The sequence below is a fragment of the Sprattus sprattus genome, assembly GCF_963457725.1.
Source record: "Sprattus sprattus genome assembly, chromosome: 3".
In the NCBI taxonomy this organism is placed as follows: Eukaryota; Metazoa; Chordata; class Actinopteri; order Clupeiformes; family Clupeidae; genus Sprattus; species Sprattus sprattus.
The window spans coordinates 34,180,983-34,198,413 of NC_137922.1; the positions used below are offsets into that span (position 1 = coordinate 34,180,983).

At 45.1% G+C, this 17,431-nt stretch overlaps 1 protein-coding gene across 1 annotated transcript in view; it reads right to left on the bottom strand.

Moving 5' to 3' along the window:
* pald1a (phosphatase domain containing paladin 1a) overlaps positions 1–17,431 on the bottom strand; it is a 78,419-nt gene that overhangs the window by 32,419 nt on the left and 28,569 nt on the right. The window contains exons 14-18 of the mRNA XM_080834384.1: positions 16,967–17,146; positions 13,431–13,628; positions 11,940–12,080; positions 10,778–10,849; positions 5,083–5,223 (exon numbers count right to left, since the gene is read on the bottom strand). Of these exons, the coding sequence (XP_080690510.1) occupies positions 5,083–5,223; positions 10,778–10,849; positions 11,940–12,080; positions 13,431–13,628; positions 16,967–17,146 (732 nt within the window). The remainder of the gene's footprint in view (positions 1–5,082; positions 5,224–10,777; positions 10,850–11,939; positions 12,081–13,430; positions 13,629–16,966; positions 17,147–17,431) is intronic.

The window sequence follows — 17,431 nt, forward strand, 5'->3', positions numbered from 1 at the left end:
ACAAACACACACACACACACACACACACACACACACACACACACACACACACACACACACACACACACACACACACTTGCCTTCGCCTCAAGATAAAAATGTACCTACAAATAAAACTGTAGGTTCAATGTCTTAGATACCAAACCATGCTGTATCTAGCTTTGCATCTTGTGTGTGTGGCCTGCTTCCAACCCTCCCCCCCACCCCACCATCTCTGAGGGTTGCTGAAAGAGATGCTTATTGAAAAGGAGAGTGTATTTGCTCCACTGCAGCAGAATGTAAACCTTCCTAGAGGGCCCCCTTTAAAAAAATAAAAGATCTTCCCCACTTAGATGAGTAGAATGCGTAATGTGGGATGCTGTCCAAAAACACACCTGCACCTGTTGGGACTCCGCTCCGGTGAGGTGCTCGGGGTGACCGGTCCAAAACTTGGTACTTGGTGGTCGGCCACAGTAAATAGAACTGCCGGCCAAGTTCTGTGCGGAGACACTGTTCCCCTTCTGTGTGCATCTCGCTCTCTGAGAGCGCCTTTCACCTGCTACCTCGGCTAACCTGAACCTTAATCCGAGCATTCACCGCACCCGATCGGCTGATTCAACCTTCCCTCGACCTCCACGTCTCAGGTCAGTAAGCGTGTAGGAGGTCCAGGTCTCAATGCCCTAGATCTATAGGAGGAGCGTAAGGGCTCAGCAGGGAGCCTTTGGAGGTGTTTGGCTCGCCTTTTTGAAGGGGGGGCGGCTGCAGGGCAACTGCATCTGCTTCTGTAAACTCAACCTCCACACACCTCATGGGTGGTGCAGGCCTTAGCAGCCCTGATCGACTGGAAGGGAAAGGTAGAGTAATGGATCCCTTTCATGGCCTGGTGGTTTGTCTCTTCAACCACAATCCCTGCACCCACCCCATTCTCCTCATTACGCCCTGCCCCCCCCTCCCCCACCGTCTGCCATATGGATGACGTGCCTTACCTTTCCTCCAAAAGGAACCTGCTCGGAACGTTCTTCTCTCTCCACAAATATTTTTCCACTCCACCATCCAAACCGTGAGGGCCTTTCTTTGGGGACATGCGGCATGATTTACGTCTCGCTTTCCTTTTACTGGAAGATTTCATTGGGCCGGGACCTCTTTCTTCATTTCTTTCTTATCCCCCGCCCCTCCGCCCCCCGTTTTTGGCACCTGGAGAGCCCAATGCTGCCGTGGCACGCCATGGCCTCTGCTGTAGATCTGGATGCACAGAAGCAGCTTGAGCGTCGGGACAGATTAACTACCTGCTATTACAGTCATATTAAAATTCAGAGGTTCTGGGGCTGCGACTGGTGGGGGGAGGTGTTGATGCAATTTTTTCCACTTTGTGAGTTTGGAATGTATGTATATTTGGGGGACGTGAATGTATATATCCTCCTTGTCTAACCTCCCGTGCCAAGTTTCAAAGTGGCATCGTATTTCTGGGATGAAACAGCTGCCACGGCATGTGCTTGCCATGATGGTGGTTCAAGCAGGTATGCTTCCTCCGTAACCACAGGCCGGCATAGTTTCCATACACTGAACTGATAAGCACACCACAGGACGTGCGGAGGTCTCGAGCAGGATAAGTGGAGGGTACAGCGCTATGCAACCCCCGCACCCCCCACCCCACACACACACAAACACACATCCACTATAATCAAGGTAAAGAAAAGAAAGAAAATGGAACAACTGTTACAGAGATGAAAAAGGCAAACAAAGAATATTCAGCTCACGCTGTTTAGAATTATACATCAAAAAAATATCATTTATCGTTTATCATTTTTAACAGTTATATAATTTCCAACATACCACATCCATCCTCAGAAATAGCAAAGTGCAGGACATTGTAATGTTCTATGTACTATTCATCTACCTCTGATGGAACAGAACATGTTGACCTAAAATAGTCAATAATGAAGGTGAATGAAGACAGCCAACAAACTATTCAACATTGGGGAGGGGGGCTGTGTGAAGTGTTATCGTCATGGAAACCACATCTTTCTCTCTTGATGTTCCAGCAAAGCACAGAGGCAACGCCAGCAATGATAGTTGAAGCCCTCTCCAAGAGGGCCTGGCTGAGTGGGTGGGTCTCTCAGGGTAAGGGCCCGGAGGACGCAATTCAGGTCCTAAAAGAGGCCTGTTATTTTTGAGGAACTCTTCTGAAGAGGAACCCAATTTAAAAGGTGAGGGGCACACAGATGTTTTTCAGGACCAATTTCCTTCCCCAACTAAAACAGGCCCCACACCCACATGAGCTGTTCAATGAAAGGAGGAGAAATCAAAAGGGGGGGGGGAGATAGAGTGAGAGAAAAATCCCAATCGCACTGGTGGGTCTAGATAGTAGTGATGAGCAGAGCGCCAATGAAGGAAGCTGGTAAGAACACCACCAAGGTGGAGCCAGCTCCTCACCAACCCATCACCACACCCACCCCCCTTCCCACAACCTCACCGCATCCTCAACCAAGTTGGCGTGAGATGCTGGGGAACCGTCTTCCCACTGCTTCATGGATGGACGAGCGTGGTGATTTACTAGACGCTCTCCTCTCCACGCAAACCCAACCTTAAATCCCAACCCCCAACCCCCCCAGCCTCAGGCAAGGGGGTCTTTTCATGTATCAACCGCAATGTAAATACATTTTTCTCCATCAAAGACACATTTTCCAACCAACATCCAACAGCGTGGGCTTTAGGGGGGAGGGTTGATGGGTCGCAAGAGCGGAGGGGGTAGGAGAGGGGTTGAGTCTGGGTCCGCTTCCCCCAGTAGGAACATCTGGCTCTGTTTATCGCCTCGCTCTGCCAGCCAGGTCGGGCGTAGCAGGTCAAAGGTCCAGAGCAATAGGAAGGTGTGTGTGTGTGTGTGTGTGTGTGTGTGTGTGTGTGCGCGTGCGCGTGCGCGTGCGCGTGTATGCGTGTGTGCGTGTATGCGGTTAGGGCAAGGGGGCGGTTGGGTTGGGGGCGCAGAAGCAAAGGTACATGTAGGTGGGGTGAAAATGGTGCCAGCTTTAGGACACGTGAATCTGGCACGTGACACAAATTACCGGTCAATACCACGTTAGCTGTCAATAGCACGTTTTTGGCCTTGGAAGAAGCAGAGAGTCTAGCACCAATTGCCTTAGGAGCATTACGTTGAATGGATTGACAATGACCAACTGTAGGGAGCGAGACAGACAACCATTTCTATCAGAGAAAGCCAGAGACAGTAGACCATTCTTAGATGTCTGACTGTAATTGAAAAGATGACCACTGAGCCATGTAAGGTCCCCTTTTTTATACCACATAAAAGGGAAGGAAAAGAAACTGGAGACAAAGGACTAGGGGTCGACCGCGTAATAGAATGACCAGGACAGGAAATCAAACCGAGAGAAAACAACATTCACAGAAAGAAAAGAGTGAGAGAGATGAAGGTTAAGAGGGGAGCAGGAGAGGTGATGAGGGATGGTGAAGGAGGTGCAAATTGAAAAGAGGATGACGAAAACACAAAAAAAACAGACGGAGACAGAGAATAAGAGCCACAGGGAGAAGAAATAAGTGACGAGGAGGAGGTGAAGGTAAGAAGGAGAGCAAGGAGGAGTGAGCAAGAGAGAAAGAGAGAGAGAGAGAGAGAGAGAGGGGAAAACAGAGTAGTGGGGCAGACAATGAGGCCCATTGATGAAGGGAGATGGAGCAGACTACCTCCGAGAGACTCACAGACCTGCATTGATAACAGCCTGGGCTCCATAGAGGAGAGTGGTGGCAGGAGAAGCGGGGGTGGGAGGGGAGGTCAGAGCAAGGCAGGGACGGACAGCCACTGGGCTGCTCAACATTCGAGAAGGGAGCTACCAAACACGTAAAGGCTGAACCACTGCTTGGATGCGTCCACTGTTCCTTTCAGTTCTACCCTCGCGCCTTCTCCCCTTTTATCTCTTGTGTGTGCTCTCTCTCTCTCTCTCTCTCTCTCTCTCTCTCACTCTCTCTCACACACACACACACACACACACACACACACACACACACACACAAAGTAAATGCACAACACCTCACCAAAAATCTTACACCACTACCCATCCACATCCCCTCCCCCCGGTGCCACACATTTTCCCTTTTTTCAAACTCACAGTTCTCACAGTAAATGCGCAACATCTCACAAACAAGCTTGCACTTGCCTAAATCAACACACACACAAACAAAGAAACACACAGAAACACACACAGAAAAACCTGCCACAGCATCAAAAATAAACCTGACCTATTGCTCAGCATCCACCCTCCCATCCCACCCCCACACCCCCACCCCCACCCCCACACCCACACACCTCGAACAACATAAAGAAGCAAGTTGCCAGCCCTCTATACTGATGGACCCCTAGAAAACAGGTGCGTCCAAAAGCACACAAACATTCTGCTGATCACACTCCGACAATCCTTCTGCGCCACCTATAGGTCAGACGTATAGATGTCTCTCTCTGGCATTTCAACCACACCAGAGGAAACCATCTCTGGAAATGCGGGCCATGTCTTAAATTACGGCAACTTCCGTAGAAATGCAACTGGGATCTTGTTCAAGCGTGAAGAGGAGTTCCTCATACCAGTTTTGTTTTGTTTGACTGTTTTGGGGGGTGGGGGGGGGTTGGTGGTCTAAATGCATCCTTTAAGCCTGTTTATATAATATATTCAATTAAAATAACTCTCACTAATTAACAAACAAAGTTCAAATCTATTGCAAACACTTTAACACCATCACTGTTGACAACTGTTTACTTAGATCATCCTTTAAGTGCAATAGTAACAAGGATTTTTGCATTCATAAACATAGGAAAATCTACATTGCAAGCTTGTTTCCGGAGCACTGTCCCCACAAGTAAAAGGTGTTCCCTCATAACAATAACAGCAGCACTTTACAAACTCATGACAGGAAAGCCACACCAAGGAGGGAGGGAGAGAGAGAGAAAGGGGGAAAAGGAGAAAGAGCGAGAGAGAGAGAGTGTGTGTGGAGGGAACGTAAACATTCCAGACGGCATCAGTTTTCAGTCAACGTGTCTGAGGGAGGTGGTTGGTATCCTCTCAGCCGGGAGCCAGGCCAAAGGGAAAGAGCACCCCCTACCTGTCTATAGGTGCAGATGATAATCTCCCGCAAGTGGTAGTGCATGGGGGTCATGGTCTCGCTGACGGCATCCAGTGCCATGTCAACCTCCCGCTTCATGCGGTGGCCGTCCGGCAGAAGCCTCACCAGCTGCATCACCACCTGACAGACAGACAGACAGACAGACAGGGAGAGTTATTTACAAGTGAAACACTGATGTTAGAGCCATGCATATCCACTCAACAACAATATAATTCCCACTTTTTTAGAATGTAGCCCTAATGTAAATGTCCCTATGTCATAATCAATTCTGATGTTTAGTAACTGCGAGAAATATATGGCTAGACATCCAAACATTTCTCAAGTTCTACTGAACAGCTAAAGAACAGGTGCACTAAACACACGTCTGCCCAATCAAGGACTTCACAGCGCTCCAAAATATGTGTTTCACATTGGCATCATCCTGTCCAGATGATCCCGGGCTGGAGCAGCTGCAGCCGCCTGTAGCACCCACCTCGTGGGCCCTCGGCTACGCTCCACTCACGAGGGGTGGGCAGTGGGTCTAGTGAGCTGGAGGGGAGGGGGAGGTGTGTGTGTGTGTGTGTGTGTGTGTGTGTGTGTGTGTGTGTGTGTGTGTAGCTGAGCTTTCAAAAGCATGCAGCTGAGCTAAGAGTCCCACAGACCTGGTATTGCAGTGATTTTGTTTCTCATGCGTTAGCCAATAACAATTGAAATGTTCTCAAGGCGCTTTACAGAGTCCAGATCCTGAACTCCCTAGAGCAAGTCAATTAGAATAATAGTCAGTCCTGCTGTTGGAACAACGGATTGATGTGGAGCGTAGCACCTGGACGACAGAAGCACGTGGCCGGGCTGGTGGACGCTGGGTGCAGCGCTACTGGGCATATCACCGGTGGCATCCAGCCACCACAGCCAGGCCAGTGCTGCCAGGACCTGGCATTGGCATCGCTACTGGCACCAGTTAGCCACGAGACAAAACACACACACACACACTGGCCCACCAAATGAAATGTATGACAAATTCTCACACACACACACACACACACACACGTATCCAACAGTTCATATTTTGTTGATTTTTGAAGTGAAAGGAAGTAAATGCAACCCATGCAGCAAAGGGAGATTGTAAACACGACGATTTCTTCAAATGTGGACGCACTGTTACTTTTTAGTTAAAAATAGAAAGAAAATGAATAGTAATTATGGCACACACAAATGTTTGGGCACACTTCCAATAATAAAATCTCAGAACAGAACATTAACTTCAGTAATTTTTGCCTCATTAGGACTTGTGAAGGTCAAGAGCGGTCATTCCGTATGGACTGGACTTGACCATTCCAGAAGCTGAGGAATTCTCGCACTCCTAAAATGTTGTGGCAACAAACATAGAAAGGCCACTGTCTACCTAAAGGGAAACCTGACCAACAACCGTAATCATGAACGTTCATTTCTTAAGTCTGCAGAGTAAAAATCTAAATAACCTGGGATCATTTCAGAAATGGGCGCCATTCATATTTAATTGTGTTATTTGGTCACAATAACCAAAAGGTATTGTCGGAGAAAAACGAAACCGCATTTGATGAAAAAAAGACTTTGATCACTGTTAAGCACTGAAGCCTACAAGATGTTGGTCTACAGGACAATGATTCAAAGTATACCTGAAAATACACCATGAAGTGCTGCAAGAAATGCAAACAGTAGCTTCTGGAATGTCCAGAACAGGATTGAAAATCTGTTGTTAGATCTTAAAGATGATGTGAATGCAAGACACCCTAAATCTTTCTCAGAACTTGAAGTGATCTGCAAGAAACAGTGGATGACGATTCATTACAGAGGAATAAAAGAGACTTTTAGCGGCCTACAAAAATCATTAGCAAGCATCGATATCTGCCAAAGGAGTGTTACTAAGTGCCGACTTAATAGGAGTAATGTACTGAAGTACTGTAAGTACTGCAAGTACTGTGAAGCTTGTATTGTTTTATTTTAAATAACATGGCATTTCAGTTGGAAGAAAGCCTCATTGTCTAATGTGTCTTTGCTGCAGGTGTTCCATTATCCTATTTCACTTTAAAAATCCGTCATTTCCACAACTGTGACTCAGCTTTTGCACTCAACTGTATGCAAGACAGCAATTATATAGGTCGAACTTAGGGGTGGGGGAAAAAAATCGATTATTCGATTTTAATCGATTCTCTCTAAAACGATTCTGTCTCGATTCAGAAAAGTTCATAATCGATTTTTTTTTTTTACACATCCATTTTATGTTGAAATGCAAGCTGCATCGATTATTGGATTGTTCATAGAAAGTCAAAATTGTGACAAGGAAAAGCTTTTTCTCATAAAAAATAGAGAAGGTAATTCATCTGTTGATTTTCTTTAATTATCAAACACAAAGTAGGAAGTGTAGCAAAGACTCTGAGTAGCAAACTCGAATGTTTTAAAAGTCGAAATGGATTGATAATCGTTTTATCGGTTTAGAATTGATTATCGTTTTTTTTACACATCCATTTTATGTTGAAATGCAATTGACCCTTCCGCGACCACTCCCCCAAAACGGTAGCTGATCAATCATAGCGTAGCAACGGTAACTGAGGTCGGGACCTCAGTCAAGCGAGCCAGTTTGATGAATGGAAGTCTATGAGAGAGACGTCTGCTCGAGAAAAGAAAATGAAACGTTGCGCTTATGGAGTGTGTAATACTGACAGCCGCTATCCAAAAAGGCTGGAGGGAGGGGTAACATTTTATCCCTTCCCGAAACCCAAGACCCAGAGAGAGAAATGCCTGCTGTGGATCAAACAATGTGGACGACCCCCCCCCCCCCCCCCCCCATCAGCTGAATGTCAGCAACATAAACAGAAGCACCTAGGTTTGTTCCAAGAAGCTATGTCGCTAAAATCTGCCCACTGCATTGAAAACGTGAGAAAACCCTTGCTTAAAATACGATTCAGTTTTACTACCTTACATGTTTGCGTAGCGGCGACTGTGTAGATAATAGAACACATAAATATAGCTATGTATGTTATGTTATAGTTATGTATGTCTATGTATGGTTGTATATTGTATACAACTGCTTCGGCAATGTAAGTGTCATGCCAATAAAGCACCTTTTGAATTTGAATTTAGCTGGAATGAACCTGTTAGCCTTAGTATTTGACTGTCTACAAACACGGCATGTAATGTCGTGGTTGTAGCCTCCATAAGCATATTGCAGACCCTTTTGCCTGCTTCAATCTGAGATCTTGCCGTTTTACCAAAAATTGCTTGTGATTTCTTTGGGTAGAGCTGAAATTGACACGGTTGAAAACGCCACGCCATTAATACCAATGCTGAGAACCTGGGAAACGTGAATGCTTGACTGATATAGCACCCGTTGCTAAGCGGGGCGGAGTTTGCGGAAGGGTCAATTATCGATTGATTATCGAATATCAATTAGAAACTGATAAAACGATTATCGATGCATTTTGACTATTGAATCATTTGAGTTTTCAACTCAGAGTCTAAATTGAAGAAAATCAACAGATGAATAACCTTCGCTATTTGCTTTATTAGAGTAAAAGCTTTTAATGGTCACAATTTTGACTTTCTATAAGCAATGCAATAGTCGATGCAGCTTGCATTTCTACATAAAATGGATGTGTTAAAAAAAAAAAAAAAAAAAAATGTAATTACAAAATCGATTTTAAATCGATAATCAATTTTAAATCGAATCGTTGACCTCTGAATCGATTTCGAATCGAATCGTGAGGTGCCAAGAGATTCCCACCCCTAGTCGAACTACTACACTCACACAAACATGACAGAAAACAGCAGGCACATCCTCCCACTTAACGCACCACTACAGCACCAAAATACCCACTGGTGTCAAACAGACGTGAGCAAGTTCAAACCGGAACATGTGCGCACGGAACAAACACAGACACACACACACACACACACACACACACACAAACACACACACACACTCCTCAAACGTGATGTGGCCTGAGGTTGGAGGATTAGTAAGGCGCCTGAGAGCAGGCAGCTGGGGCTGGCGTTGGAGACCCCCGCGCAGACAAACACGGCATGGCTAACCCGGGGATTAGCCCGTTAGCCGGCCACCCTGGGGGGGCTCCATCATCACGAGGCAATGAGGCCGGTGGGAGCCCATATATAACACCAGCCCCCCCCCCCCCCCCGTACTGCCAAACCATGCAAAACTAAGCCTAAGGGCCGGGGAACAAATTCGAAACACACACACACACACACACACACACACACACACTTATCAGGGGCCGCTCTGCATGCATAGCCAGTCGCTTGTTGTGTTCTCTGCCAGCAGACTTCTGCCCACCCTGCGTTTAAGGTGCAGCACCTCGGGGCAGCACAGCACAAAAAGGCTGTCTCCTTGGCGACACAGCCTCGGCAGCCATGGTGCTCTATTGGCCATGGATCACTCCGAAGGGATGGTGAGGGGGAGGGGGAGGGGGGGAAGAGACAGACAAGGCATTCTTTGCCCGTTCTCACAGAGGATGGGGGGGGGGGGGGGGTTGACGTCATCCCCAAACAACCCCAGCAGGGGCACAATACCCTGAGATTTACAGCCCCTGGCCCATACACGCAAAACAGCCTCCAAAAGCATGGAGGGAGACAGGTGTCCCAGCTGAATAGAGGACAAAAGGGAGAAAACAAGACAGGGAAGATAAGGAGAGACAGACAAGATATAAAGAGAGAGAGAGCTAGAGAGAGAGGGAGAGAGAGAGATAGGGAGGCAGAGAGAAAGAGAGATAGAGAGAAAGGGAGAGAGAGAGGATGGGAGAGGTAGGGAGGCAGAGAGAAAGAGAGATAGAGAGAAAGGGAGAGAGAGAGAGGATGGGAGAGGTAGGGAGGCAGAGCGAAAGAGAGATAGAGAGAGAGGGTGGGAGAGATAGGGAGGCAGAGAAAGAGAGAGAGAGAGAGATAGAGAGAGAGAGAGAGAGGATGGGAGAGATAGGGAGGCAGAGAGAGAGAGAAAGAAAGAAAGAAAGAAAGAAAGAAAGAAAGAAAGAAAGAAAGAAAGAGAGAGAGAGAGAGAGAGACAAAAGGACAGACATAAATTAGCATGAAGACAGAGAGGGAAACATGCAATGAGTAGAAAACCAATAACCAAATTGGTCTCAACAAAAAGAAAAGAAAGAAAGTCAGGGGGCATGAAAAGAGAGAGAGAAACCATACATTGAGCCAGACATTTGAAAAAGAAATGTAAAGGAAAAAAATGAACTTTCAGCGTGGTAGTACAGGGCTTCAGGTTATTCCAATCAAGCACCTTTTGCTCCAGAGGGGAGACCACAAAATGAAATCCTCCTTCACTTCCCTCCAACTCCTTTTCAGCTGCGGCAGTCAAACCCCCCCATTCCCCTCTGCTCTTTCTTTCTGATTAAACAGAGAGTAAACAGCTCCAAGCAGATATGCTGCGAGTTTGAGTTTGAGGGTGTGTTTGTGTGTGGTTTGCGTGTCTGTGTCAGAGTTGTAAACAGGAAAGATTTTAACATATGTTTGTGTGGGTGTGTGTGTTGTTCTATCTGATCACGTTTCTGCGTGACGTGTGTGTTTGCATATCACTGAACATACCTGTTTGTGTGAACACGTTACTTAATGTGAAGGACAGGGGATTCAGAGGGAAAGAGTGTGTGCGTGTGTGTTTGTGTGTGTGTGTGTGGGCGGGGGGGGCTGGGTGTCCTACCTCAAACTCCCCCTTTGTGTACTTGGCGTCAGGAACGCTCACCATCTCATCATCGCCAAACTCTGGGAAGCCCTGAGATGGGAAAAGAAAAACAACATAATAGGAGAAAATCATCATTTGACACACACCCCCAAACACATTTTAATTACCACACCTCTCGTTCTGAAACATTGCCAATCTTAGGATTGATTTTTTAGCAACAGCTCGGAAATAGCCAAGGGATTTGTCCCATTTACTTCTTGTTTGTGACATAAAACAACGACAATTTCTATTTGTAATGGAAGGGCTGTTTTAGAGACCTTTTTGTAGTAGTGTTGTGGATGTGAAACATTCTCGTTCTGGCCAGGTTTATAGATCACAAAACGGAGCTTGTGCTTTTAAGCTCTTGTTTATTTAAAATATCTGTACACCTCTACCTGTTATCCTATAAACATTAAAGGTACATTACGTTGGATTTAGTGGAATCTAACGATGAGGCTGCAGATTGCAACCAAATGAATATCTTTCCCTTTCTAAGTCTGTTTTAGAAGCTACGGTGGCCATCAGATGCCATAAAAACCTCTGTAGAGCCAGCGTTTGGTTTGTCCAATCTGGGCTACTGTAGAAATATGGTGTCGCAACGCGGCAAACCCCTGTGGACAAACACCCTCTCCTAACGTAGATACCAAGGGCTCATTCTAAGTTAACGAAAACAAAATGATGCGTAGTAACAGGTCATTAAACTAATGCAAATGTAATTATGTATGTAATTAGATCACCCTAAATCCAACATACTAATAATACCTTTACTTTATAATGCGCTTTTCAAGGACCCAAAGTCGCAATTTACAATGTCATAGGGGGGGGGGGGGGGGGGGGGGGGTATTTACAGACAGGGGGGACAGCACAAGCATACACAGCACAGGCAGAAAAACAGAGCTATTGAGAGATGATGGCTGTACCTTTAAATTAGTAAACTAATTTAATATGTGTGTGTAGTCGTATATGTGTGTGTAGTCATATAGTGTATATATATATGTGTGTGTGTGTGTGTGTGAGTGTGAGTGTGAGTGTGTGTGTGTGTGTGTGTGTGTGTGTGTGTGTGTGTGTGTGTGTGTGTGTACACGCACATGCAAAGTCAGTGTGTGTGTATGTAGAGGAGCGAAAGAGGATTGAAACGTACGTTGAAGTGCCAGAGGGTGAGCACAGCCGTGACCATGGCCGTGGTGGTCCTGCCTTTCCCACTGGAGCAGTTAAAGACAAACGCTGAGCGCGGGTCCTCCGCCAGGCTGCTCTTCATGGCCTCCAGGAGCTGATCAAAGTCCTGTCAGTACACACACACACACACACACACACACACACACACGGGCGCACACACACGCACACACAGATAAACGCAAACGTAATGCAAATGTAAACAAACAACTTCTTCTACATTAAGAAACACATTTGTCATCATGCATTAAATCCCTTTTCTCTCTCCCTCTCACAAACACACACACACAACCATGCAAATATTGTTGAACACATCCATTCCAAATCAATCCATTTAATCCATCCATCCTTGCAAAACATTTAAAATAAATTAATACAAATATACAGAGGAATTTCCAGAAATATAATTAACGCAACAGAATCTTCTTCCATAGAGAAGACAAATGTGTGCTTATAAATACATCACAGACCAAGCATGCTTATTTCCAAGCCCTAGAATTGCAGTTGCAGAATACATGTATTTGTACTGCCGTCCGTTCTCTCCTCTGAGGCAATAAGTAGCTTTCTTTTCTTTTCTTCACAGATCCTGCACCTTGGGTACATTATTCAAACTGTCAAGAAGCCTTCTGGTCCTTAATTAGATGCATTAACTTCAGAACGAGGTGGCTGGAGCGATATAAATGATACCGTTGCTATGAAGATGTAAGAGGAAACTAAAAGTAGCGCTTCACCGTGCCAACCCCCACTCTTGCGCAAGGGCTCGTCTTGTAGTAACGCGCTTGACCACTAGAGAGAGCACACAGACCGGTGTGTGTTCCCACTCCATCCTCATGGGAAGCCATCACCTGCTGGATTCTGTTTTTAGACCGAAAAAATCTGTGCTTTGATTTGGGGTGAAATTGAAGTAACCACCACCTCTCCATTAGGGTTGTCAAGGCCAAGCTTGAAGGAAATACATTTGTAATGAAAAGGGAACTGAACAAGGGTGAGAGCATTGAACCTGGCTAGAGAGTATGGGTCGGTCTATTGACTGGTGCCCTTCTGCATTCAGAGCTGTAGGAGTCAAGAGAGGTGATCTCCTATACATGCTCAAATGCACAAGCACGTATAGGAGACGAGACGAGACGAGAGACTGCGCTCGCATCAAAGGCATACAAAATGAGTGTGCGTCTCCAAAAGCAACTGTATTTGTGTATGTGTGTGTGTGTGTGTGTGTGTGTGTGGGGGTGTGTCTCCGCTGGAGCAGAGTGGTCTGGCTCCAGCAAACATTGCATCTGCAGCAAATGCGTGTGTGTGCGTGCGTACGTACGTGTGTCCATTAAAGTGAGTAAGGAAGTATATGTTATTCAGTGCGTGTTTGTGTGAGTGCAAATATAAGTGCGTGCGTGTGTGTGTGTGTGTGTGTGTCTGTGCGTGCGTGCGTGTGTGTGTCTGTGTGCGTGTGCGTGTGTGCCCTGACCTCCTCCCTGGGCGCGCAGCAGTCGGGCAGCAGCACGCGGCAGTACTGCAGGCCCTGGTGGGTCCCCTTGTGCTGGTTGAAGATCTCCTGCGGCGTCAGGCAGCTCTTGAACATCTTCATCTGCTTCTCCTGCTCCAGCGTCACCTCCAGCCACTTCTGCGCCGCCAGCACCTCCTCCTTCAGCGCCATCTCCTGCTGCTGTGGGGTCACAAGGGCCACCAGGTCAGGGGTCATAGGGCACCATAGCGACACACAGTTCAAAGGCTAGCAGGTTTTTATGATGGGTGTTCAAGGGAGAGCACAGGGGACGGGAGTGAGGAGTATATGAGTAGGCAGGTGGGGGAATGTTTTTAAGAGTTAAGGGAATAAAGTGATGGCCAGGCATATGGTATGCGGTATGTGTGTGTGTGTGTGTGTGTGTGTGTAAGTGTGTGTGCACGCATGTTGCCAAGGGGTAGATGTGGGAGGTTTAAAAAATAATGAGGTTAAAGTTGTCAAAGTGTCTTTGGTTGGAACCTTTTGGCCATTTCTGCTCTGTTCTGTGCAGCTTGTTTTCTGTGGGGATAGTTTAATTAGACCTATGAGCAATGTGTTGATAGTTTACTGTAGTGGAACTTTCATATTAATTATGCATTTCTAAATTATTAATAGATTTTAAAAATATTATCTAGAGCATCAAAATACATAGGTCTGTGGTATGAAGCATTATTAATATAGTTTAAGATAAGTTATTCTTAGCCTTAGCTAGCTATAAGAATAAAATAAAAATGCTTGACAGTAAAACCATTGCATGTCATCACTCACTTATATTCATTCAAGTTTTGCATTTTTATGCCTTATGTAAGTGACCGTATGAATAATAATAGGCCTACAAACAGTCAGAAATCAGTGGCCTGGCTAGTCAATGACCTGACTACCCATGTTTAACACGTTTCATGCAATTGCCTTTACTCCAAATGCAGTACAAGGTTACTGTTTTTTTTTTTTACAGAGGTCAATGACCTCATAGCTGGTTACAGGCATGGTGAGAGGAGAGAGAGTGATGTACAGTAAAGAAAGATACAGGTGTTTAAGGTGTCCGTATAATGCATTCTCAGAGTAATAGTTCTGCACAGTAATTACTTAAAGTTAATGATTTATGGATCAATGAAAAAGCTTTTAAACCTTCAACAATAAGGAAATGACTAAGGCCGAATCTCGATTCTTCTCCTTGCCCCTTTTGCTTAATCTTGTCTTAACCCTAGCACTTGCAAGTGTAAGGGCCAAGGGCTGAGATCTTTCCCCTATGAAATGAGACGCCACTAGGTTTCTGGTACGTCATGCGTGACTGTATGAGCTATGAAACTAGCGATTTAAAAAAAGTCTAATGAAGAACATGGTTGCAAATATATATGTATACAACTGTGTAGAGCACGAAACAAGACTGTCGTCATTTTTAAATTAATTATAAGCCAAAAATACTTACATGTAGTGTATGTAGCATGATAGCTGGCAAGCTACCATATAAGCCAATGGAGTGGTGGTATACGCGCTAAATGTATCCTAAAACTACCATTTGAAAGCTTCAGTTAAGACCGACAATTCTATGCATCGCTCGTGTAGTACATTTCAGATCAAACCGAGTCATTATAAACATATAAAAAGTTGTGTAGATAGCTTTATTCATGTAAAATATTCCTCGCTTCAAGCAGCCATGTTTTTTTGAAAATTCCCGAGCTGGTTTCGCGGTGTGCTCTGGGATAGCCCTTGGAGGACCAAGGTAGCTCTCCGATCATCTCAAAAACGAGGGCCATACACCCCTTAAACTTACCCCTTAATCTTGATCAAGTTGGGTATTGAGACACCACTAGCTCTCACATGAACGCGCAATTTCAAGGGTAAGGGGGTAAGATAAGGGGTAAGGGGAAGTATTGAGATTGGGCCTAAGTCTTTACACTGGGCATTCAATTCCTTTTCAGGTCAGAGGAGGTTATTCCATTGGGGAAACGGAGGAAAAACCTCCCCAAACTTTTTGAGAATGTATTTTTGAAATTGAACTGTCTAAACTCCTTTAAAAATGCAGTTTGATATCAGTATTTAATACTATGCATATTATAATTTGTTTCCCTGAGTTAAAATAACATTAGCACCCCCTATCGTAACAAGAAATTACTGCACGGAGGACGTCCTCCCTTTGGCTCCCATTGAAATCAATGGAATCTGTCTCTGATACTGGCGGTTCTTGGGGCTCATTGACTTACATTGCCCAGGGGAGGAAAGACTGAGTCTGCGCCAACATCGCTTAACCAATAAACAACGGATTTGGCGTTGGAGGGAGGGGATTCGACATTAATACCGAAAGAAGATTCCCTCTTCAAACATTCTGCAGAAGGATATTATCGATAATATGTCACCCTTAAAGATTGTTGTAGAAAGATTGCAAATAAAGAGGACGTGCAATGGAGAACTAAGATATTGTTCATGTTTTATTGAACAAACCGTTTCATTCATTGAGCTACAGAGAGAAGGTTAGTATAAAAACAACAGGGAAATCTGTTCCAAAAATCCATGTCACTAAACGTAAAACCGCTGCCGTATAATGCTAACTGGTAGGCGAAATACTTATAGCTCACTGGTACCATAAAAAAACAATCGACTGTACTGTTTTTTTTAAATCGTTCATACACTTATTGTTAGTCTGACTGTTCACGTTCAGCTGAAATTCTGAATGGAAATTGTTAATGAATGTTTCAGAACGCGATGTGTTTCGTAATTAGCCTACTTGTAATTTGGGCATTGGCCTCATACTAGGCTACTTTGAGTGATAGCTGTAATAATCTGGCATAATCTGATGTTAATGTTAATAGTTCTGAAATAATGGTCTCTTACTTGTTGCCTTTGTTACTTGTTGTTTAATATTGTGGAAAGGATGTTAGTGAATGATTCAGAGCATGATGCATTTAAAATGGCATCACTTTTGGTCTTGTGTCTTAATTTTTTTTTTAAACAATTTCAGCTTAAAATAAAATTAGTCAAATAATAACCTTAATAGCTTTAGTAATTAAGGGGGGAAATAGGCCAAATGGTAGGCCCAACATTTAGAATTTAGTTTTTCAAATCAAGAGTAGGCCTGATTTGACTTATTGGCTTTGCATCCTTTCATCTGGCCTTGTCTAGTCCAAAGACATGCTACCCACCAGCTTTTTAAGTACAATGGTGCCACACTGGTGGCTTTGTATCAATTGTATCCCTGCCTGCTATTTTGTAGTACTGTAGGCCACAAAAACACCCTGAAACAACTTGTATCTCACATACTTATGCCACCAACGGAATAAGCAGGCCAATGGCAACCAGGCGCACAGTTCTTCCTCCCTCACTTTAAAACCACCAGCCGCCACTGTTTCAGGTATATATAAAATAAAATAAAAATAACACAAGACTGCTTAAATCTCCTTCTTTGCCTCCAAACCAAAGACTTTACAGTATAATTAACCTGTACCGACCTGTCTGAACCAACTGTGACCGTGTGTGTGTGTGTGTGTGTGTGTGTGTCTCACCTCAATGAGCTGCGGCAGGCTGGCGGGGAAAGGGATGTGCTGGTCCAGGCAGCTGGGCTCACGCGGGGAGTAGATCTGCCCATTGGCCTCCAGCACCAGCTCCTCTTGCAGGTTGACCCACAGCACGTGGCTGTGCTTCCGCTTCTCGTCCGTCAAATAGGCCAGCACCACACCTGTAGCCTAGCAACGCCAGGGACAACAGTCAACTTCTTCCGCAAGAACGCAGAAGTACGAGTCACTTATTCCATGAACAGACACTGTTACCAAAAGCAACTTGAAGTAGAGAACAGATAGTTTATCTTCATTTTTAAATCGGTGCTTACTCAACACCATTGGGACTGAAAGCGAAGGCTTGCACAACTGCTTGCGCTAGGCACATCCAATTAATGGGCTGACAAGGATAAAGTTGCAACATACAGTTTCTGCAATATCGTAAAAAACAATGCTGTGTACCACTTTTGTATC